Here is a 24,727-nt window from a genome sequence, read left to right on the forward strand (position 1 = left end):
TTGACCGAATCTCATGTTGTTACGTGTTGTTATAATTGTCTTCAAGGTATTTTTACAAGTACATTAAATACTATTGATTTTTGTGATGGTCTCACATGAGAGTACTGATTACATGGCGCTCCAAAAAAACAAAATAGTGAAAATAGTGAAATATAGTCCCTGCACCTCACCCAAGGCTTGAAGTGTGTCGCTGCAGGTCTTTTTTTTAAATTCTGACAGATAAAACTCTATGTCATTATGTTGGATCCCTGAAACAAGGGGATGCTTGTCAGCTTTTCTTTCTTCTGGATCCTAGTCATCATCAGCATGTCATTATTCAAATAACTAATTATGTAAAGGTTAGGTTTTGTCTTGGATTAATCCACATTGCATGAACCTCCCTGATATTCCCCTCCCTTTTTCGTGTTTGTATGTTATCTGTATTCCTGTAAAACAAGTGCTTTGTCTGAAATGCTGTTTCATTTACATACTTTACATATTTAGAGTGCCATTTTTTTCTTTACTAAAGGTTATCTTCAGTTGTCAAACTCACATTCCACAGCTTTTTTTCCCTCAGAAACAAATGCAAACATCAATAACTAAAACCTTTCTGTCACCTAAGTCATGTAAAAATATTCACTGTGAGAGTAGAACACATGTAGCAGAGTGAATGGTAGGCAGCGTCACAACTCTTCAGGGTATTGTCCTGAGGCTGCAGTATCTTTACTCTTCTTATCTAACATGCCCAGGGAGTCAAAAGTAAATCCTGTGAATCTCCCAGTCCACAGTTTGCTGCTTCAGTGACTGGGTCTCTAAACAAGGAGGGCTGGTGGAGGTGGAGCTGCTTTATTAGCTAGACATTAGGGTTATCACAGTGAACACGCCAATCACCTTAATTATTTAGTGAAGATTTGATTTTGAACATATTTTCACCATGGGCAGGATGGTTACAACTTACTGTTGCTGTTATACACAATTACACACAGTGCTGTCTGGACAAACTGTGGGAGCTGAAGTGAAGTGCAACACAAAAGAAAACACAGGCTGTTGAAGGTTTGCCACCAAAAAGGTGTGATAAGTATGAATTAATGACATGAGTTAATTGAATAAATTAAACTGCATTTTTGCTGATGTTTTTAATTACTCTATGCCACAAATATCAATGAAAACTCAGTTGCTACACTTTTATATGGAATATATCTTGGCAGTTTGTTTGTGAAAAGCCAAGAACATTTTTGGGATAATTAAAGGCGTGTATTATATGTTTGTAGTTGTATTACTGTATACTGTATTTAAATACACAGTCTATAATGTTTGGTTGGCCACTTCCTGGCTTGTGTTTTTGCAATGTAATCCAGGTGATACTGTACATTAGACTGTGTGTTGTCAGGGTCCACATTGACCTGTTGATATTGATTTTTTTTTATTGTAGTTTTACATTACAGCCTTCATGTTTTGTACTTTAATGCCCAAATTATACAAGATATATTTTATGTTGTTATGAATGACACAGTAAGTCATTAGGACAGAAAGAGGTAGAGGTCTCTATAAAGACTTGAGAAACGGAAGATGTTTCACACAGGTTAAGTAAAAGCCTAAACACAACTTTGGTCTTATCTTAATTCAACTTTTCTTTCTGAAAAGTGCGTTCCTTTCTTCTACAAAAGGACAAGTGTGCACACACACACAACCCCTCACTCACTTTCCCACTCACCCCTTCCTCCCTCATGGCAGTGAGTAACTTGTAGCTGGCAGACGTTGCAGCCTGGCACAGTTTGTCTTGGCATGATACAAGTGTGTGTGTGTGTGTGTGTGTGTGTGTGTGTGTGTGTGTGTGTGTGTGTGTAGCCCACCAGTCCTTGTACCAGCTGGGCTTCCAATTCACAATCAAAATAAACTGGCCACACGACTAGTGAACTAGTGGGTGGAGTAGTGTGCACACGAGTGTGTGTGCATCTGTTTGTGTGTTTGTGAATGTGTGTGTGTGTGTAAATGTGTTTCTGCCTGGCCCTCCTGCTTGATTGGTTTAAACCAACATAGTCCTTCCTCCAATAATAGCCAGAGATGTTCTCTCTTTACTCACTGAAGCCCATGCTGAGATTTAGAAAAAAACAATTACAAAGAGCCATTTGCAATTTTAATTCTCTTAAATGCAGACCTAATCCCCAGTTTCCAAAGGCAGCAGGACAGAGCGCCAGGGTCTGTGTGTGAGAAAGATCCAATTCTAGCCTCTGCCGGGGTTTCTGCTGCTAAAATAACACTCCAAGTTGTAAGGGGGCAGAGTGAATGTGCTCGGAGCTGGTAGAATTATATTTGAGAACAGTTTGTTTCCTGTGTTTGTAGTGGTGAAGGCACAGAATCAGCAGAGTGGCAGGGCAGGGTGTGTGTGTGTGTGTGTGTGTGTGTGGTGGGGGGGGGGCTGAGTTTGACATCATTTTTCTTCTCTCAAACCGAGAGACATGGATTCTGCATTTTTATCTCAGATGAATCTGTGTACATTTACATATTCATACACGTGTGTGCTCTAAAGTCCTGTGATTGCGGGGGCCACGGTGAGATGTGCTTTACAGCTGCCCTGGGTATATTTACCAGCAGTGACTTTAATGTAGTGTAATGATTATTTTTATTCCAGGTGCTTTGGCAGCCCAATCGCTCTGAGTGGAATGACTCCCTGTCGGCCCACTGATTACCTCTGTGACTACTGCCACACCTGGCCCCTCCAGCTCTCCTCTCACTTCATTATTACACCTTTAAAACAGCCCCCCCCACCCCCCACCCTTTCTGTTTTATGACTACATCTTGATCATCTCTTTGAGGTTACAGATCACTTGAATTCAGCATTGGCTCCCACCTTTAATCTGTTCACTTTTTCTTTCTGACATCTTCCTTGTCCCCTCCCTAAACTGTCCTCAGCCTTTTCCTAACAAAAACTTAAGATTGAAATACTGGCGGTCTCTGCCTTACGCCAGAGTTCCGTTCCTTTAATCTGAGGTAAATCGGTTTTGGTGTTTCAGGACTCACGTGCTGCCCTAAAGTACCCTTGTCGCTGACCTACACTAACACAGTGGTCACATTATAATGAAGGACATTAAACATCAGAAGATTCTGACTCCTGCTTGGGAGCCATAATGAAGGACAAAACATTTAAAAAAACAAACAACACAAATGAAAGCTAGCACAATCCAACGTACGGTGTACAGCCAGTGAATGTAAACAAAGCGTTCTTCTGCGTGTATCGCTCCATGACGACGTATTTATCTGCACCACAGTTTTAACCCTGTACGTGGAAATGATGGGATTTTCTCAATAAATTAATAGGAGATGGAGAAGTGACCACGAATTGCTGTAGTTTGTCGTAAACTGAGGGTTTAGTTGTTGTTGACTATTTTGACCATAGGCAGTAATGTGAGTGTGAATGGTTGTTTGTCTCTCCTGTGATAGAATGTCCTGTGATAGAATGGTGGACTGTCCAAGAAGATAAATGAAGTAAAATAGAGAAACCTTTGGATGTTCCTTCTGTTGCGTGGATGTTCTGGGTTTTTGTTTTTTTTTTTGTGTTTGCTTGTTTTTCATTTTTGGTATTTTTTAAGATAATGTCCTTCTGTTATGCTCTGAACTGAGGGCTGTAACTAAAATGTTAGTATTATAGTTAACTAGCAAAGCAAGACGTTATTTGCTCATTAAAACCAGGTAGAAAGTGTTCCGTCATTTAATGGACAAAGGAAACAATAATCTTTATATTTTTAAAAGCATACAATTAGACATTTAATTACAGAAAAAAGATTAAGTTTACAATCTGAAAAACTGTGCGCCAGGAAGTAATCGAACCAGTCAACTAGATTATTTGCTGCCACGTTTGCATACATTATTGCTTGATCGTGTTGCCATCTGCACTGTTTGATCAGGTTTCATTTTAACAGATCTTTTCTGTAAAAGTGACATTTGGAAAAGAAAGATCCACTACACCGCGCTGCACTCGGCTGCCCTCTGAAAAGGTCAGCTTTCACTGGAGGAGTGTGTGTGTGTGTGTGTGTGTGTGTGACCAGCCATCGCTCTGCTAGTGTGAGGAGAGAAAAGACAGAGAGGAAGCTTTTTTCTGCTTAGCTGAACCAGTTGACTTGGGTTACATCTGCTGTAGACTTGTGGTTGGTTGATGAGGACTGGGCTGATGGTTGGTTCTTATGACCAGGTCTACTGTTTCTGTGTGGTTCAATGGAACGTCTGCTTGGAGTAGTCTCTCTCCATTGAATTGCCAAGTAACTTTTTGTGACAGCTTGTCTGAAGTCAGAGATGGCAGGAGAAGAAAGATTTAACTGTTTGTTCTCTTTAAGTCTTTGTGTTTGGGCAAATACTTATAATAAGATAAAAATATTAATCAAAGCTGATATTTGACCTGTTATTTCCCAGGAGCTGTCAACACATGACATATGATGTACTAATACTTTAAATCCAACACTTTATTGCAATACGTGTAGTAAATAGTAGTCAGTAGTTGAAGTAATATTAAAGTAAAATACACTTGAAGTAATACTTGGTTAAGAAGACACATGAACAGTAAATAGAGTAACTATTAACAGAAAGTGCTATGTAGTAATACTACAGTATGGAGACAATTACTGTAGGTATGTGAACTGTCCTTTTGTATTTAAACTAGTAGTTGAGATACCTGTTAAAGACTCCATAAGGTACTGTACGTCTAGTTGTCTGTACAGCAGTAGAAGAACATCCTCGGAAAAGGCTTAAAAATGATTTTTTTTTTTAATTGTGTTTTTAATAGTATATTTGTCTGGTTGTGGATTTTAAAGTTTAAAGAGAGGAATTCTTTTAATTTTGAACAGAAAAACACAAAGTTCTGTTCTATTCTAGTCTAGTCATGTTTATATATATTATATATATTATAAATCAAGACTCAAGTGTTTCAATGCAGTGACTCATATATAAGTGAAGTCCACATAGGTGAATAAAAAAGAATAAATCAACTTGTTACATGTTACCTGTTTGTTAGCATGATGCTAGCGGCATATAGCCGATATGCATAGCGTGTTATCTGGAACTTCAGCTCATCATAGTAAATTTTTTAAAAATTATTTTATGGGTTGTCTTTTAAATAAATATTGTCAGCTTTAGATTTAATTCAAATAATATGTTACATACATTATCTTTATATTTGCACCTCATTTACATTTTAAATTCTTTTTTTCCAAATTTAAAATGTCTCGACTGATGATGGCTATCTGGTCAGAAAAAACATAGGCTGCCTGCTCGTTATTTTCTTCTTAATTCTGGAGAATACAGGAGTGGAGAATGGGAATTGAAACCATTTTTATATTTCATTCATTACTTTGTTGTAAGCAAACTAAAATCACTGTGTATTTTGAATTTAGTTGGACACCGTTTGACATTTTGATGACAAAAATATATATTTTTACAGCAAATTGTTTTAGTTTTTTTTTCTTAAGGAAATTAACATTTGGAAATTTTTACCATGTCCGTGCCCCCCACCCCACCACCACCACTCTTCCACACGTCTTCCTCTCCATCTCTTTCTATCTCCTCTGCACCCTGTGCAGAAATGATTTCCATTTCTGCTGAATTAATGAGGTTCTGCTGAACTGAGAAAAGGCAAAAGGAGTGTGCGCAAACACACACACACACCAACTGGCACACTCCACTGTAGCCATATTTAAGTCTGGATCCAAATTCACATTTGCACATGTTGATTCAGTGAAGCTTGGCCACTTTATTTCCGTCTCACAGCACAAACAGTTTTCTGTTCAAAAGCAAATTTCAGGAAATGTCCACAAAGATAAAGAGTCATAAAAACAATCAGACGTGTGAACCGAACCTAAGGCTCAACACAAACGGTGACAGAAGCTCGGGATCCCACACACGCCGCTCACACATGTACACTGTATGAAGATCTTAAGCATAAACATGCCGTTCCATGAGTCAATGTCCACAGCTGTGCCCAGTCACCATGGTAACACACTGCCATGTGCATTAAACACTACAGTGGTTTGGGAGCGTTGAAGGCTGTTAAACACATCCCAAACCCCAACGCAAGGCAGCGCTCACGCAAACACAAACACATTTACACACACGCTCGTGCACATTAGTGTCAGTGCCACAGCCTCTCTTTCCCCTTGATTCCAATTCCAGGCTTTCAGTTTTCACTAAACTCCGTCTTTTCCTAAAACCGACCTGCACTTCGTTCATCGTTTCTCATTTCCCTCCGCTAATGAACTGGCACATTAATCAGGTGAAGAGCTGCAGAGACACAAAGCTCAGCAGGTGGTTGAAGTCTAGTGCCTGGATTGTAAACAGGAGACAGCAGAGGAGCACGTGAAGCGGCACACAGTCAAAAGGATGTAATTGGAGTATTGTCATGTGCCGGCTCGTAGCCACTTGAAAGCTCCGTCAAAGATCGACAGAACAAAGAGGAGCAAAATACGACAACTGGTCTGATTTTCCCTAAAGCACCTCTAATGTTTGGAGTTTTCAGGTGTTCACATGGGACAAACACAGGGACACACAGGCCAGACATTAACGCTCGGATCATTTCGATGACACCGTTTTGAGAACCTACTGACCTGCTCAGTATCACTATCTTGTTTGTTGTATTTTGTTTTCTTGGTTGCGTCTCTTTATTAGATGCACATGATCAGGCACATTCAGTGGCTCCTACCCTCAAAATTTCAATCTTTCTCCTTATCCGCGCTCGCCGCTGTCTCAGTATTTTTCTTCCCCATTTATCATCAGTGAAGCAAAGGAAGCAATTCCACTTTCATATGTTTTCAATCCATCCTTTTATTTGCTTATTTCTTCATCCCCCGCTCTCTGCTTTGATCCCAGGCAACCAGTCGGCAGTCGATAATCTGTTAAATAGCATTGATCGCCACCATTTAGTTTCCCGGGCCAGATACTTAGGTGGTAAAGCTGATCAATGGCTTTGAATGGGAACCACCCAGATAGCAGATTGACTGCTGGGACACGCTCTGCAATCATATCATTTGTCTTCATTTGCTGTTCAATTATTTGTTGTAATGCTGCTGTCAGACGCAGACCCACGGTGACCCACGCTGCTGCACACACACTCGCTGTGTAAAGGACACTGCACACACGTGGCCCACCTCGGCTCAGATTAAGGCGGTGTAAATTTAGAAATGTAAAAATGAGAAAGTTTCATGTTTCATTTTGAAGATTTCAAATCAACCTATACACAGTATTTCATAATTAATTTAAAACATGTTTTAAACATGTTTTGTGTTGTGTACTGCTTCATCAGTAACACAGGGATCTTGTGAGGAAACTGCAGATAAAATACTTAATTTTATGAGAGTTCAGTTTGATCATTTTTAACACAATCTCTCTTTTATACATGTTTTTTACTCTAAGGTCTTTGTCTACAGATTAGGCTCATGGTAAGTTTTATGCTTCATGTCTGGAGAACATGACTTGGCTTGGACTAGTTTCTCTGAAGTTATTTGTAACTTACAAACCTAGAGGTTCTCTAGAGGAAGACCTGGAACTCAGTTGAGACCACAGTATCCGTATGACCTTTTCAATTTTCTGTGAAGGAACGTGTCTGAGAAGATTCTCGTTCATCCAGGTCATGCCATCCAAAGAGTTTACTTGTTAGCAACTGGACTTCTTCTTGGAGCTTGAAAGACGTTTTGTTCATCAACTGAAGAGCTTCATCAGTTTCCTCAGTTGAGGAGCTCCAAGAAGAAGTCCAGTTCCTAACAACTAAACTCTATAGATGTGAAGGGACATCATTTTTTATGGGAAGTATCCATATCTGTTTAAGACTCCGGAGCACGACATGTGGTGTAGACCCTGTAGGGTCCTTCACATTCCTAGTTTCCCACGTGGTGACCCTCAGTCCAGTAGGCAGCATGAGAGGAAACGTATCAAGTGTGGAAATACTGTAAGCAAAGCCTTGTGTTCCTGTGTTTGTGTAAGTTTGTCTGGTCGCCGGACTGAAGTGAGGGCATGCAGATGGTGTCTGTGTCTCAAAGTGTGACTAAATGTCTGGCCCAGACTGGACTTCCTCAAGCTGAAAGTACCTTCCTGAAGTCATCAATCACTTCTCACTGGACCTGGGACGCAGCTGTGCTGAAGTACAGTCGTGTATTTGAGGATATAAGCTTAGCCCTCAATTTAGTCTTAAAAAAATGTTCACAGTCAGTTGTTAAGGTCAAAGTAAACATTAGGGTCAGGAAAGGATGTGATTATGGTTGGGATGATGGTAAGAGTCCAATAAATGAATGCAGGACCAGAGTGTTTTCATCTTTGCTGTGTAACAGCAGAAATTCTGAACTCTGGCTGTTGTAAAACCCCTGCATCAACTCTGATGATCCAGCCTGAACTCAGGGATTATCGACCGTAGTCAAGCTCATCGTTACGTCAAAGTTGGAAGGAACTTTGGTACTCCTGTCTTAATACATGCATGGAATAGTATTGCATTTCACCTAGCCTCTGCAGCAGGGGTCTCAAACAACTGGCCCGCAACTAGATGACAGTAATGATTAAATGTTACTCTGGATGATTAAAAAATATTTTGTTTATTTTTTTGTATTGAACAGTGTAGAAGAGATTATGGTCAAATACAATGTACTGGTGTACTGTATACACACTATTAAGTATTGGAGCTCTGAAGCAGTCCTTCTTTCAGACTCACTTTTTTCCCTCTCAAACCTTCTGTAGGGATCTTCTCCTGCTCCCACCTCCTCTGGTCTCAAAAAACTAGTTGTGTCTCCCTCCTATCCAGCGCTTGTTTGAAGCAGCATGCTCATATGTCATAGTCTTTCCTCAGAGGATATCCTCCTGTTTCTTTCCCCTCTCTCTCTCATCCACTCCCTGTGAGCTGGGGGAGGTGGAGGCAGAGGAGCAGAAGCGGAGGAATACCTGTTAACTCTGTTTCTTTTCAGCACTTTAACACTCCTTTCATATACCCAGAGGACACACTCCCACACACACAGGGATGTTAGTGTTGGATGTCTGCCCTCACAGTTCAGAACAGCTTAGCTTAATGTGATTTAGAGCTGGTGTAGTTGATTGGAAAGAAGTGGCCGTCTGTGTCCTCACAGTCACCTCGTCACTTTGACTTTAACTGTATTTGAAAAAAACAAAACAACAACTAAACTAAACATGACACTGTCAAAAAAAAGTTTTTGTGTGTGTAGCATGTGTAGCAGCATTTTAGATTAAACGAAAAGGTGTATTTTGATTAAATATGATGTATTGTTAGGGGATAAATAGACATTACAATCTTATCAAGTCCCAACCTTTTTTGCCCTTTGGACCCCATTTTGACATCACAAATTTCTGGGGACCCCAGAGACATCTGAGTAGTCATCACTTATGCAGTCATGTGATCACAGCCATCAATCAGTATGCATCAGCTTAGATATTTGTATATGCAGCGTTCTATTTAAACTTAATTTTTAAGTGTTTTGTTATTGCGATTGGTGTTTTAATCATAGTTTTCAAAATAATAGTTAAAAATGTATTTTACATTTTTTGTCAATTACTTGACATTTCAGATGATCTGATTTGAAATTCAGGCAACCCCATGTGGGGGTGCGACCCCAAGGTTGAAACTTGACTATAGAATTGATTTGCGTTTGTGATTTGTATCCTAATTAATTACATCAGGGCCTGGTTATTAAGGTTGAGATGGTGGTTTGTTGACGCGGTGTCTAAGAAGACCTTGATGCTTTAAAATTTGTGGGAGGAAAACAAACTGAATTATAAAAGCTGAGTAACATCCTGTATTGAAATAAATACAAAGCATAAAAAAATGAATGAGGTTTTTCAAGGATTTGATGTTTGTCCATGGTCGTGTGGAAACATCAGTCGACTACACACAGTCCACATGAATTTAACATGAATAATCAAAGATGAGGTTTGAACAAGCAAGTGCATTTAATTTGTGAAGTAACTTTATACTTAAGCTAAAACAAACCAAAGTTAAACCACTGCAGCTGACAGTGCCACATCAGCTCACTGTACAGTTATACGTTCAGCACAGTCTTCATCTGAAACACTGACAACAGTGTTGCATGTCTCCTGTCCCATGTGTTGAGGATAACCAAACCCAGTGGGATGTCGTGATCCACCGCGGACCTTGAGTGTGACTCTGTTTGGTCGATGAGAATTGGGAGTCGAACAACAGGGTTGGCTGCAATGTTGTTGCCATATCAGATTCATACTACAGGGTTCTCAAGTTCTATAGAACATAATATGTCTCTAACTCTGTCCTATGTCCTCTGTATTTGCTCTTCAGTCTCACACAGCTCGCCAGCTGTATTTATTGTTTTTGTATTCATTCAATTCCATCATCCATCCATCCGACCATCCAACCATGCATCCCTGTTTCTGCCTCTCACTATTCCTTTGTTTTCGTTTGCGGACAAGAAGGTGAAAACCAAGCGGATTACAGTAGCGGTTTAATCCGACCGACCCACCAGGCGATTGCTCTGTGCTTTCCTGTGGGGCCGCTGCGCTGGAGAACAGCGTTGAGGACGAGAGGATGGGAGGGTGGTGTAGGGGGAAGGGTGTGATCGTGGTTATGGTAGTGGTAGTGGACCCTGTAGAAGAAGGAAGGAAGGAGGAGAGGAAGATGGAGGAGAGTGGGAGCGGCTAAATGTCGAGAATTTCTCCTTTTTTATTGTGTGGGGCTGAGCTGAAATGTTACCCAGGACAAAGCTTTGTGCCTGCACACAGACACATGCATATGTTTGTGTGCATCTGGGTGTGACCGTGTGAAGCCAGGGGTGGGGGAAGGGCAGCGGTTGTTATTAAAAGATGGAATATTAATGCTGTGTTTCCTTTAATTCTTTCCATCTGTCATCCAGTTGTCCTCCGTGTGTGTCTGTCTCATCTCATCAGATATAAAGAATTAGTCCGTCCTGTGTTTCAAAGGAAACATTTGTTGTGGTTTTGAAAAGGAATTATGTAATTTTACTCAAGCTCTCTAAGTTTCTTGGGCGTCAGGTGACTTTAGTTATTCACATAGAGCTATATTAATCATAGAATTGCAACTATTTTTCCTATGAACGATGCTGAACATGGGAATCACACATGATAACTGACACTCCTGTGGATGGAGTTTAGATGACACCACTCAGTGGTGATCTGTGCTGCTGTGGCTTGTTTTGTTAGGACCTGAAAAACCCGAGAACATATTTTTTTACCTCAATTTTTTTCATTAAATTCTTGCCAGAGCAGAATCTTCATGTTAGTTGCATTCCTTTGTGCTCCAAGGTTAATAAATACGGTGATTTCAGAAGTAGTGTGTTGACTTAGTAAATATTGAATGAAATTTCAGATTTGTTTTGCTGTCATTATAATCCCCGTAATAACCATTTTTGAAAAGACACACCAGAGATGACAGCTGTAGAGTTTTTGTACAGTCCACTTTATTATGTTTTTATAAGCTATGACTAACAAAACGTCAAGGCGGATAATATTTGGACTACGTGTTAGAAAAGTTAAAGAGACGTCAAACTATAAATGAAAACATTGTTTAAGTTCGGCTACTTTTACTAAAAGTTTTTTTTCCTCTAAAAATGCTAATTTTGTTTGGGCAATTTCCTAACCAAGGCCAGAGTTTTGGCCCTAAGCAAAGATTGAAGTGTTGGTTGTTGAGAGTGTGTGAACACACTTGCTCCTCCAAGTACCTTAACCTTTGCAGCAGATTAGATTTAAGACGGAAGCTCCGTTTAATGAGTACACTTGGTCACTGTTGTGCTCCATGAATGTCCTAAATGACTTGTTGTACAGTGCAAAACACACCACGGGGGGCTGTGGCAGGCAGTGTCTGCAGCTCTCTTTGCCTCCACAATGCCTTTCATGTCGTCGGTATCAGACTTCCTTTCATCAGTCCACCCCCGCTGTGCTGTTTCGAAGGAGGGGGTCCAGTCGGGGGAGGCAGATTAGCTTCTAACGGGTGCTCCTCCAGAATCTGATGCTGAGAGGATGGCGGTGGGTTAACTTAACCAGCCTCACCTCTGAAAAGATGAGAGGAAGGCAGGGGAAAATAACTCATGCATGGGAGAGAAAACCCCCTCCTCAGCAGTTTACCTTGTAGTTGGTGTGTTTTATTGTCCTGGGTGGGAGACAAAGTCAAGTGTGTCGACCAGAGATCAGTAGGCCACCACTGATACAGATACTGGAGGGAACTGGGTTTATTATAGAGTAGGAGGAGCCCGGGGTGCTGCTCAACACCTGCTCACACACATGTAGTACACACACGTGCACATAGAGGGAGATGGAGGGTAAGGATATAATCAGAAAATGTTGTGTGAGTGTTTATTTTCAGGGCACAGGGGAGCCTGGAAGGACATTTTCTAAAAAGTGTAACTACATTACGTGCATGTGTGGACATTAGTGGTTAATGCAGACCTTCTTAGCTGCCGTCATCGTCGTGCCGTCCTCTGACACGACTGCTGTCCACGGACCTTTTTTTAGGCCACACCAGGTGCATCTGTGTTTAGGACTGGTTACATGATCTTGGGTGAATGCGAACGTGTGTGTATTTATGTGTCTGTGTATCTGCATATATATACTGTATATATATATATATGTATATATATCTATACAGAGAAGAGGGTGTGTGTGTGTGTGTGTGTGTTTGCTTCATCGGGCAAGTGTGTTTACAAGCCAGAGTCTATGAAAGGTCAGAGATTGGGTTGAGGTGCCAGGAATAGGAGTGTGAGATGCCTGGGTGTCTACAAGGCCATGTAACACACACACACACACACACACACACACACACACACACACACACACAGAGCCTGTGTCTGGCCTTTAAAAGTGAAGGCACAGCAAAATTAAAAGTGGTCAGTGCTGCACGATGCTCCTCTTCCTCCTCCATTTCCTTCTCCTTCTCTGTGTTTTTGAATCTACATATCACTGTTTCCTCCTCTTCTCGCACTCACGTAAACACAATGGTTCTTTCTGGGTACGGGATGCCTGAGGGATAGAGCGCAGACAGAAGCCTCGTCGCCATGACAACAGCTTCTCTGAGCTGTCTGACATCCACACACTATTGGCTGAGGCTGCGGAGGGAGGGAGGGAGGGAGAGAGGGAAGGAGGGAGGGGGAGTGTGAGAGAAGGACGAGTGTAAGAAGGAAGCAGCGGCAAGAAAGGGGTAGAGAGAGAAAAAGAGAAATTTGGGGGTGCTCAGTGGGGAGGTGGGGGCCAGAGAGGGAAGGGGGTGAAGAAGTTGTATTAACATGTGGGTTTGATCAAAAAAATGGAGCCCAGATGGAAACAGTTTTTAGAGGACATGTACATATGTGTTTAGGTGAAGTCCTCGGTGTTGTGTAATGTTGCTGGTTGTGTGTAAAGTGATGAAGTTCTTCCTCACTAGTGTGTGAGGGTGAGTTCATCTCTACTCCACTACCTATTCTACATATTCATGTTCCAGGGCAGGTTTATAGACGTTGTTATTATCTGTATATCCTCTTCAGGTGCTCTGTCTCCTCTGACGGAGTTTTAACCATCAGTTAGTGATATCATTAAAATATGATAGTTGTGTGTGTGTGTGTGTGTGTGTGTGTGTGTGTAGAAAAGAAAGGAAAAATGAAAGACAGAAAGGAATAAATGTAGGAGAGTAGCTGTGAGCTGTGATCGAGAGGAGGTTGTTTCTAAATCAAAACCAGAAGTTAGGACGCTAATGAGGTGTGTGTGTGTGTGTGTGTGTGTGTGTGTGTGTGTGTGTAAAGGGATGGTAGAAGGACTCCTGGCTGAACAGTGGTGGGGGCAGTGGTGTGTTCACTGTGGAGTAAGCATATTTCACCTCTGCTATTAATCCTTTCTCCTTATGGAAGACCTGAAGTGAACACCAAGAACAGCAGCATCTTTTTCTGACTTTACAGTTTTTGTTGTTTGTTCCCTGTGTGTTGTGTTTTTCTGCCTTCATCTTCATATTTTTATCTCTCTCTCTCTCTCTCTCTCTGGGTGCCCCCCTTTATTTATTTATTTTTTTTCTTCTTCGTCTGTGGCAGTGCAGTGCTACAGCGGCTGTAACGGTGCTGGGGGTATTTCTGTCGAGTTCTTAGGTCCTTATTTATTGATGTCTAAGCTACTGAGACTCCACCTGCCTGCATGTATGATTGTGTGCACACACACACAGAGACAGTGTTGGAAGTGGGTTTTTTTTCCTTTAGATAGCTTGATGTTTTCTCTTTTGCCTCATGTAGAGAACTAAAGGCCAGTCTCACTTCAACTCAAGTTTTAATCTGCCCAAAAACGTAGTGCCTCCCTGAGGCTGCTGCCTCCGCCAACAATCCACGAGAAGATGTCAGTCACGATGGTCTGCCAGTTCTCTAAAGGAAGAATGCAAACTGTCCACATCAATGTGATCCAATTGTTTGTCTCACAATGCTGAACCCTTGAGTCCCTGTTGACTCATGTGGCAGAGGTCAACAGGTCAGATCAGACTATTTATCTCTCAGGATGTCTTCAACGACAGACAGTGATGGAGGCGGCGCCAGGAACATGTCAGCCTCACAAACCTGTGACAGAATGTCTAAAATGATTTAAATGTATGAATTTCTTTTTGATTCATTCATTAATTACATACACATTATACACTGTAGTTGGCCTAGCTCTTATCTTTTATATATGGCTTCATTGTCATGTCCTCAGGTCCACACAGCGTCGGCAGTTAAGATGGCAACAGGCAGAAAAAAAGCCAAGCCATTCCACCGACGGACACATGAAAAAAAAAAATCCTTATTAACGAGAGTGGATAAAATGTCAGCTCTGCTACAGACCATCCTATTAGCCATGCATTTGATGTGTGGAAGACGCAGGAAAATCCATTGGTCAGAATCAAACTTTCTTCCGTTTCTTTATCGTGAACAGTAAATGTGTGGTCGTGCCGTGGACTGATGATGGAGTCCTTATTTATTTTGAAATGAAATTGACGGGCTCACTCAAACCATTGGGCTATTATCCACTTACTGCGTGTGTGTTTGTGTGTCAAGACAAACGCACAAAAGGAGCTTAAAATAAAAGTCTTTTAAGTTCATTTTGCAGCTCTTCTTACTTCACCTGAGCTGCTAATTCACCAAATGCTCCTTAAAAGTATTTCTGTTGATGGAGGCTAAACAGAGGCACAGTGAAAACATGACGGACAAGTTTCACAGGGATGTACACACTGCAGCTTTAATCAGCAGTTAAAAAAAAAAGACCTGAAATACAGACAGCACCTTACAAGAGATTTACTTTTTCTTTAAAAGCGTGTGAGATCAATCACTGACTGATTTAACCTACGGCTCTGTGTTTTGTTCTTACATGAAAGTGAGTCTTTGAATTTCCACAGCGATGGTGAAGCAAAGACAGTGATGCACAGCAGGAGCAAAGGTTCCACGTGGGTTTCTATGTTTAGAATAACACCTGACTTTATATCACATCACCGGTGACTTCTGACATAAGAGGAAAGTGCCACTGGGAACGGAGGGAGTGTGCACACATGCATGCATGACTGTGTGTGTGTTCCTTGCCCAACCCCCTGGATGTCTGGCTCTCAGGAGGACGGTTCCTGTGTGAGTTCCTCTTCCTGCTTGGAATGCACACACTCCAAAATCCCAAAAATACAAATGAGTGAATGGATCAGACAGACAGGAGATGGTTTTAAATGACATCTGCTTCTGATTATCAAAAAAAAAAAGTCACACACACAACTTTAGTACAGGGAGCACTATGGGAATTTGGATTGAATGTTAAATGAGCAGCAGTGTTTCTTTGTTATGGTGGAACAGAACAACGTTTGGGTAATTTTCACTTTAGGAAAAGAAAAAACAAAGGGCTTAGAAGTATTTTTTTCAGAAAGGGAAATTTGTTCCCTGAAGTCAAAACGTCTAGTCTGAGGTTCAAACCCAGATGACTGATAGTATTTCTTGAAAAGGCACTGATTAAGGGCTTCGTATTAAACTACGTTCTGAATTCTACACCATTTCATTGTCACCTTTAGATCTGGTGCTGTTTTGTTGTAATGCGTTCCTGACCTCCTGTATTTACCTGCTGCAGCCTGAGGTGATGATGTCATGATGACCACTTCATGTACTGAAACTAAAACACAGAAGTTACATTCCTGACCAGCATTAAGTGACTCCTGTTGGACCAAGGACACATCTGCATGTAGACCTAGCTCCAGAGCTGCAAAACCTTCCTCCCTCTGCAGGTTTGTGTGCTGCAGTAACGGAACCTTTTGAGTTAAGCTTCAGCTTCCCAGTGCATGGTGTGGTTCCCGCCACTATAGATGTACAGTATACATCCCATCCCAGGGAGGGGCTTAATGGGCTTCCTCACTGTTTTATGTTTACTGGATACTGAACTATCTCCCTCCACGCTTTTTATCTCACACTTGTCTGTGTTGCAGAAATGCATTACAGTTGTTTGTGTGTGTGTGTGTGTGTGTGCAACATGAGGAAAAGAATAAGTTAACAGAGGAATATGACAAAATACCAAAGAATAGGTAGGAGGTAGATATTACTAACAAGGTTGCCAGAAACTCTTTTCATTTTTAATAGTCCCGTAGGAGGCCTGGCTGATAAAGTGTAGTGTTATTTTATTAAATCTTGGCAAAGTTGGAGCCACTGCAGATTCCAACAGTAGCAAAGTGTGAGAATAAATCTGTGGCTCTACAGCCTCTTTGAGCCACAGCTTTTTCACTTGAATTATCCTTGTAAGGATTTATCAGGCCGGCTCAATCACAATGACCAGTTCCTGAAGCTTATTTATACAGCTGAGGACAGAGAAAAATATTAGCTTCGTTTTTTAAAAAACTTTACCTGGAAGCAATTTCACAGAAATTGACACAACAGTGCAACAAGATAAAGACTTCACCTTCCCTATTTCCACTGCCTGTTTTTCATCTGAGTCCACAGAACGGTACAGAGAACAAACAGAAAACACTGAATAGATAAATGTGGTTAAGCAAAAAAAAAATCCTCTTAATACATTACAAATAATGTGGTAAAATTAAGTTTTTTGTTGTTTTGTTTTCACAATTGGTGAGAGGAAGTGACAGGTGCATAATAATAATATCGTATAATATTCATTCAAATTAACCAAGAGTTAAACCATCACACCAGGTAGACGTGTCAAAGACCCAATATGGTATTAGTGAGTTAATGATTTTGAATAATGATACATTTCTGAACCACTGGCTTAATATTATTTGATTGTATTTTTAACCTTTAATTAAGTGTTTTAATGTAACGAGTCCCTAAAAGTGACACCTGGTACAGGTGAGAAGGTGGTGGAGCAGCTGTAGCTGTAACAGGTTGAGCTCTGGAGAACTATAAATAACAAAAGTTCCTTCATCATCTTGAATGTCGGTGCCGTGACATACCATGAAACTTTTATTCTTCACATTAGTCTGTGTTCAACCTTTTGACATGTTATTGTTCTAATACTAATATTCCTACATTGTTCTGCTAATTAGCAGCATTTATAATCTTCAATTAAGAACATGCTCCTCTCTCTCTCTCTCTCTCTCTCTCTTTCTCTCTCCCTCTCTCTCTCTCTCCGTGTGTGTGTGTGTGTTGGAGCACCATCACTACCCCCCTGTGCTCATGTGGTTTTGTACCCAACACCAACTGCCTAATGAGGGAGTGAAAGGCCACAGGCAGAGGGGGCGGCTGCTGCATATCTATGTGCATATGTGCACTTGTGTCGCTGCGACTGAGTGTGTAATTAAAAAGCATTGCCAGCAGGGGGGACCTGTGTTAGAAAGGGTCACCAGAGTGAGCAGCAGGCCATCGCCAACCTTTGGTCATTAACCACAGACACTGCCAATAAAGGCTTCTGGGTTTGTGTGTGTGTGTGTGTGTGTGTGTGTGTGTGTATTGGGCATCAAGGGATGGATAGACTCATTTTCCTAATTAGATTAATTGTGCTGGTTACATCAGATTTGTTTACGTCTTAGTGTGTATTTAATCTTATACTTCATACTTATTTGTACTAGATTTCCCCCAACTTCCCAGTGACCCTTTAAATACATACAGATAAAATAAATAAATAATAAGTATATGAAGGCATTGATTGAGTGTCGAGGTTCATCAGATTAGCTGGATTAGCCAGATTAGCCATCTAATACATGTGTACTAAAAAGACGCAGCACTCCAGACCTCTAGGTTAAACTTCAACTCTGTTGCTGACTCACCTTTCAACATCTATTCCATCTGGTCCTTTATAATTTATGCCCTCGGCTCTTTGTTGGTGACATAAATTCAGACAGTGTTTGTCGTGTCACGCTGTAAAATGAAACTCATGAAGAGTCCTTTTCTTTCTTTTTTTTTTTTAAAGGGAAGAATCCACTACTGTAGGTGGCCACTGTGTTTCACCCACACTCCTGTCTCGTTGGACCAAATCTTTATCTAATCTTATTTGTAAGGCAAAATGGTTAACTTTGTGTTAAGAGGACTACAAGATTGTCAAATTTAACTCAACAATTTCCCAAACTTTTTTTCTGGGGACCCATGTTTAAAAGTATAAAAGTCACAAACCTTCGTGACCCAAGTCAATAGAATTTATTAGTAAACTCCTGGGAAACATGATGCAAGACGACCCAAAAAAGATCTCTTGCGACCCACCTGAGGGTTGCGACCCAGTCTTTGGGAAACAATGATTTCGCGTGAAGTACCAACCCAATGACTTTTAATCAAAAATTTTTATCAGAAAGTAGCTTGAGTCTAAAACACATTTCTTTATTTTTAAAAGTGTTGCACCTTTAAGGTGAACCAGACTGCTTTTTATTAGGATTTGTTTATGTCAGTGTTGCGGTGGATCTCTCCCATCAGTCTGTCAGTTTCTGTTGAGCCCACAGAGAACCACCATGTCAGATATCATGTTTACAGGAGGCACAAAATGACAAGCAGAATCCTCTGTGTTTCTGCATTTGTGTGTTTCATCTCAGAGCAGGTGTTTGTTTTTTTTCCCATCTATCTGCTCCTTTGTGTGCATGTATGCTGTACGTGTGGTTTTGTTTTCTCCCATCTGCACTCAGGAATGTATTGTCTTTTCTGTCAGGTTGAATGTGTGATTTGCCTTGGTTGATGCCTGAGCCTGAGAGGCAGCAGCGGGAGTGGAGACAGGTGCTCTGGAGCTGCGGCAGAATAGACCGGGGCATCGTTCCCCCTGCTACAGCGACTTACCCTCCTGGCTTTCTGCTCAGAGTATTACCAGGGTAGCTGCGAGGCAGCTCTGGGCTCCAGGGGCTCTGATGCTGGGAGGAGAGAAGGGAAATGTGTGTGTGTGTTTGTTTGGGTTTGTTCATGTTCTGTGGGGGATCCCAAGCAGATTTGTTTACTGGTAATTAATTCACCTGATTGACATAACAGCTGCCAGAGCAGAGTTTGAGTGTAATACTGAGCACGTGTGAAATGCATTCTAATGATGTGTGTACTGTACATGGGCATGTGTGAGTCTACTGGGGGAGTGGCTCTCGCCCTTCAGTTGGTTGGTGTCTCCAGCTCTTCCAAAGAGTAAATCTTCTTGGCTCAATGCTTGCTAATAGTCCCAGTGGTGATTTGAAATAGTTCATGTCTTTATTATCACCCGTCCTGGGTTTTGGGGATTAGGAATTGAACCTAGAACCATGTACATGGTGACTGGAATCCTTCGATGTCAACCTTCTGGAAATGTTTTGTTGTTGTGTAGCATTGTGTATTTTGTTCATTCCGATGGTGTTTAGTGCAGTTGTGATAACACCCCATTAGGAACCAAGAGAGAATCCCTGCAGAGTCTGACAGAAACGTGTCATACTGCACTAACAGAGCATGGTTTTTATTTAACAGAACTGGACGTGACCATGTAAACACGAGGGTTCACAGGCCTCACAAATAGTCTCAAAGAAAACAGTAACACCAAAGAAAACCTAGTTTCCATTCATGTTTGGACATGAACTCGTATCTCACTGAATGAGCCTGACTTGAAAAAAAATTCTTGTGCGTCATGGACACGACTTTACATTAACAGATGTCTTTTAGCAGTAATCACAGTTTGTACTTTGTAGTAGAGATACATACACACACACATCATTTTTCCAAACAGTTTTTGTACGATGTGGGTCTGTGTTCGTGGCCACTTCTCTTTGTTTTCTCTCCCCGGCGCAGTGTCAGTGCTGTTGTGGCCGACAGGTAGTTGTGTGTTGGCCTGTGTCTGTACCCTGATAACAACAGATCCATTACCCCCTGGAGCCGCGGTCTGATCCCTGCACAGATAGAAGCTCTCACTCACTGTCTGTGGACTGTCCAGCAAAACCAGCTGTGGGTCTGACACATAAGAGCTACAGAGGAATGCATGTAAAGTCAGTAGTAGCACCACTTTTCTGTCATGTGATAAACTGATATTTTTGTATTCCATTTTTGGTGACAGAATGATCTTTTAAATGATTTATTTATTTTCACAGATGATGAAGAGGGATTTTTGGTTCTTTTTTTGACGATTTAGGGCATTGTTCGCCAACCAAATTTTATTAGCATGCTAGCTCAGCCTGACTGCACAATAAATATATATAAACAATTGTAATATGATTCATATTGTTACTAATGTACATCAGATTGATGTAAATGTGAAACAGTATTACACACTCAAGTCATATGATGTGAAAAAATTAAGAATTTATGTGGTTAGTCATTACCATGGATTTTTCTTTTTTCATTTCACACCAGTAGAAATAGACCACAATTAAATTGCTTTTCTTACTAGTAGAAAGAAAAGTCCACCTTTTTATGGCAGCCCACCACAGCTCTTGTGGTGGACATTGGAATTACAGCCATGCTGCTACTGTTTTGGACCATTTTTTTAAAATGTTCGGAACAGCAGTCTAACATACAATGATTAAGTCCTTGATGACAGACGTTCTACACTGCATGTCAATCAAGCTCAGTGGTGAAGAGCAGACATCCCACGGTAATATCTGTGCTTTTCACAGATACGGCTCTAATGAAGTATCAGTGTCATCAAGAGGGCACAGTGTGCAGCCTGATGTAATGAGTGGCCAACCAGGTTTAGTTTCCATTGTATTTGTTAGGTAAAAAAAAACAACAGGTAGCCTTGAAATTTAAATGAAACAGAGAACCGCTAGGTCACTATTTATTCTAAACAATGATTTGCCCCTGGTGGAGTGATGATGTACTATTTACTGGCGATAAATGTTCAGTAAAGAATCTTTGATGGAGAATCACAGATGTCATTATGGCTGTACTGTTGTACATGTGAGGGTGAATGGTTCTGAGGTACTGTGTATATGGCAGAAGGATTTCATGAGAGCTTCTGTCCTTCAGTACTAAACAACAAAGGGAGGGAGGAGACGAATGTGTCACATTTTTTAACATGTGAATTAAGTACTGCACGGCTGAAAAAAGTTCATTCAATCATTATATATATATATATATATATATCTTACCAAAGTCAGTCATGGAATAAATCAAACCTAGTCCTGTTGTCCGTGTGAGGTGTGAGTAAGGAGCGTAGTGTGTGTACGGAGTTTACACAAAACAGGTATTAACAGCAGAGGAAGAAGAGGGAGATAGCAGCAACAAACAGGGCAGCTATCAAAGCCACAGGCTGCTTAAACTCCATCTCCTTCTGCTAGTTTTTCTTTCATTTTCATTATTCAATCTCTCTCTTTCTCTCTCTCTCTCTCTCTCTCTCTCACTCTCTGTGTTTTGCACTCTCTCTCTCTCCCTGGCCATGCTGATGATTGACGGCCTGAGGGTTTTAATGGGCACTGGAGAGCAGGAGCTGAGGTCGGGGTTGTCATGGCAACTAGGAGACGGGGCCTTTTGCTGCTGCTTCACCTGAGTGCTGTGGAGCCACACACACACACACACAGACACACACACACAGACACACACGAACATGCCAGCACCACCTTCATTCACTCTTCCTTCCTTCCCTGAGATGCCCCAGCGTTCATCCTGCCATATCTGCTGTTTTTTTCTCTACTTTTTTCAGTTCCGCCCTTCTAATTTTTCATCTTTCCATTTGTCCCTTTGTTTTTTGACACAGTTCACAGTTTGTCAGAAAAAATCGGTGCCTTTTTTTGTGCCCATAAAAAAACGTTTGGTGTTACACTTATACTTGTGAAAAAATTAGCTTTTTATTTATGTACATATATATTTTATATATATGTACATATACGTATGTACATATATATAGTATGTACATATATATATATATATATAGGGAGAGAGAAGGATGGATTATAAGGACATTTTGGTAAATATTCAAATGTTATTTGCAAAGATTGTAAAGATGGCACTGTAATACAGCATTAAAATGCCTGGTGTTTGTGTTTAAGGTAGTAGTTAGTATTTGTCCATATCCCTTAATGTCCTATTTCCTGTATACTCCTCCATATCCTGTCTCTGCAGACACTTATACTCTTATTGATTTTAGCTTCTCCTTGTCAGTCTTCCTTTGATTGACACCAGCAGACGTTCTTGTCTCACCCTTTGTGTCTCTCATGCACAGCGGCTCCTATAGAGTCACACAGCTTAACAGTGACTTTGTGCGAGTGCACGTGTGTCTGTGCACGGCGTCATAGCCCGGGGCCTGTTAGTCAGTGTCTGGGCCACGCAGGTCAGTCGAAAGGTTGGACGGATTGTTTGCTCTGGACGTAAGTGAAGCTCTAGTTACAGTGGGGGGAAGGGAAGGAAGAGATTTCTCTGTGTACATGATTGTTTCCCTTGTGATAAATTGAAAAGGCAAACGAAATGATTTGGCTTTAGTTCTTTTTTTGTCGTGCTGTCGTCCCTTGGCTGCTAATGTAGTGATTCAGTTACAGCTGTAGAATGTCTCAGATTTTGAAGCCACTTCAAGATGTGAAATGAATGGATGGATGGATGGATAGATTCAATGATAGAGAAATGTGTGTATGAATTGATAGATATAGTTTAAGGGGAACCTGCATCAGAGACGAGCCATCAGCCAACATGAAGAATCCTGTGATTCCTGTTTAACAAAGTAGAAACACTGAAGTATATGCTTAAGTCATTGCCTTTGCTTTTTGTTTCTTCCCCCTAAGTTTTGAAACTTGGAACAGGACATTTGGAGTGTGACACGAGTGCAAACACTCACTTGACTCACTTTTATGTGATGCAGGCTATCTCTATATAACATAAAACATTCCGTAGTGCACATGTATGAGTAGGCTGATGATGTACTGTAAGACATTCTCAAAGCTGTGTCCTCAGTACTTGGACCAGATTTTTACCCTGCCCCCTGCCCCTCCTCTTTTACCTGTTGGTGTGGAATAAGAATAAGTGATTTGATTGGCTCACAAAGCGTACATTGAGAGTGGGTGTGCAGGTAGGAAGGTCAGTCAGACTAGAACGCACTCAACTAGTTCATTCATCCATCCGTTTTCTAATGTGAAACACTTGCCTTTTTCAGTAGGAATGAGCCACGTGGGCCACCGTGTGGCGCTGCTACTGATCCAATCCAAATAAAATTATTGTAAAATGACAAAATGAATGTGAGTCCCTGCCTGATCTTCCTAACAGACAATCAGTTGTTCTGAGTCATAATGACAGTAAAATAATCCAACTAGAGCTGATTGTCCTCTTATAATCCTCCTGAGCTTTAGTGTCAGAGACATCCTCTTGTTTGCCTTGTTGTGCCACAGTTAAAGTGTGTCCTCATTGTAACCTTTCTCCGGCCGTGTGGGAACAACAAAATCTGGTCAGAGGAGTCGTGACCACGTGGTGGCCGTCGGTCCGTCTGCACAAAGAAGTACGAGAATTGGTTTAAAGAGATCTAACATGTTTTCATATGGAAACATAGGTGATTGTATACATCCTCGGATGGTTATAATTTAGGTTATATTTTCTCTCTAACTTCAGAACAACTGAATGTGAAAAAATATCAATTTCTATATTTCTAATTCTTTTTGATTAACAGTTTACAACCTTCAATTTAGTGTATTTGAAAGCCAGAGTTTCACTTGGCTACGTGGCTGTAGTGAAAACTCTGAGGTGGTCACATTGAGCTGGTCGTCCTAATCAGCATCGTGTGAACCTGTTTAACAATTGTTTGAATGTCACAGGCCACAGCTTTAGTGCTGTGCTGATTACTGTTTTTTCATGCAACAAAGTTCACAAATACTAATAAAAAAAACTCTTTTGCTTTCCACAGAGTGCGGCCGCTGCCCCCAGTCCAGTGATGGGTAACATGCCTCCCAATGATGGCATGCCAGGGGGGCCTATGCCTCCAGGATTCTTTCAAGTAAGGAAAAAAAAGCCCCCTAACAGCTAACAACACAGAGCCTCCTTCGAAGCCTTTCCTTGTGTCTCCTCCTTTTCGAGCCTCTTTAGCTGACCTAATCCCTGTCCAGATGTGGTCCCTCCTCCGTCTCCCTGCTTTCATCCCATATGTCAGTGCTCAGTTTGTTAAGTCCTCGTCCTCTGCCTGATGCTGTGACTACACAGAACTGGGGCTGGCACAGGATTAGCATTTTTTATCTGATTATCATCGTGATGGGTAATGGTCGTGATTAATCACAATTTTACATCATTAATTGTGATGACTTTCCTTCCTAAACTATTATTTTTCTTTATATTCTTATGTTTTGGTTGTGATTCACAACAGTTTTAATTGGTGATTCACATTATTAATATGGCAAAAATGTCAAATATATCTACAAAATGTAGCTTTATAGCGTTTCAAGGTTTTTGTCTTTGCTGTGGATGTTGATGGTGGCTGTGGAACCCGTCACAATTTG

At 41.1% G+C, this 24,727-nt stretch overlaps 1 protein-coding gene across 3 annotated transcripts in view; it reads left to right on the forward strand.

The window, feature by feature from the left end:
- Positions 1–24,727, forward strand: part of ssbp4 (single stranded DNA binding protein 4) — a 91,688-nt gene that overhangs the window by 48,182 nt on the left and 18,779 nt on the right. For all 3 annotated transcript variants that reach the window (XM_025053966.1, XM_008307079.3, XM_008307078.3), the window contains one exon: positions 24,142–24,231. In XM_025053966.1, coding sequence (XP_024909734.1) covers positions 24,142–24,231 — 90 coding nt within the window. The remainder of the gene's footprint in view (positions 1–24,141; positions 24,232–24,727) is intronic.

Source organism: Cynoglossus semilaevis, chromosome 2 (genome assembly GCF_000523025.1).
Source record: "Cynoglossus semilaevis isolate Cse_v1.0 chromosome 2, Cse_v1.0, whole genome shotgun sequence".
Classification (NCBI taxonomy): domain Eukaryota; kingdom Metazoa; phylum Chordata; class Actinopteri; order Pleuronectiformes; family Cynoglossidae; genus Cynoglossus; species Cynoglossus semilaevis.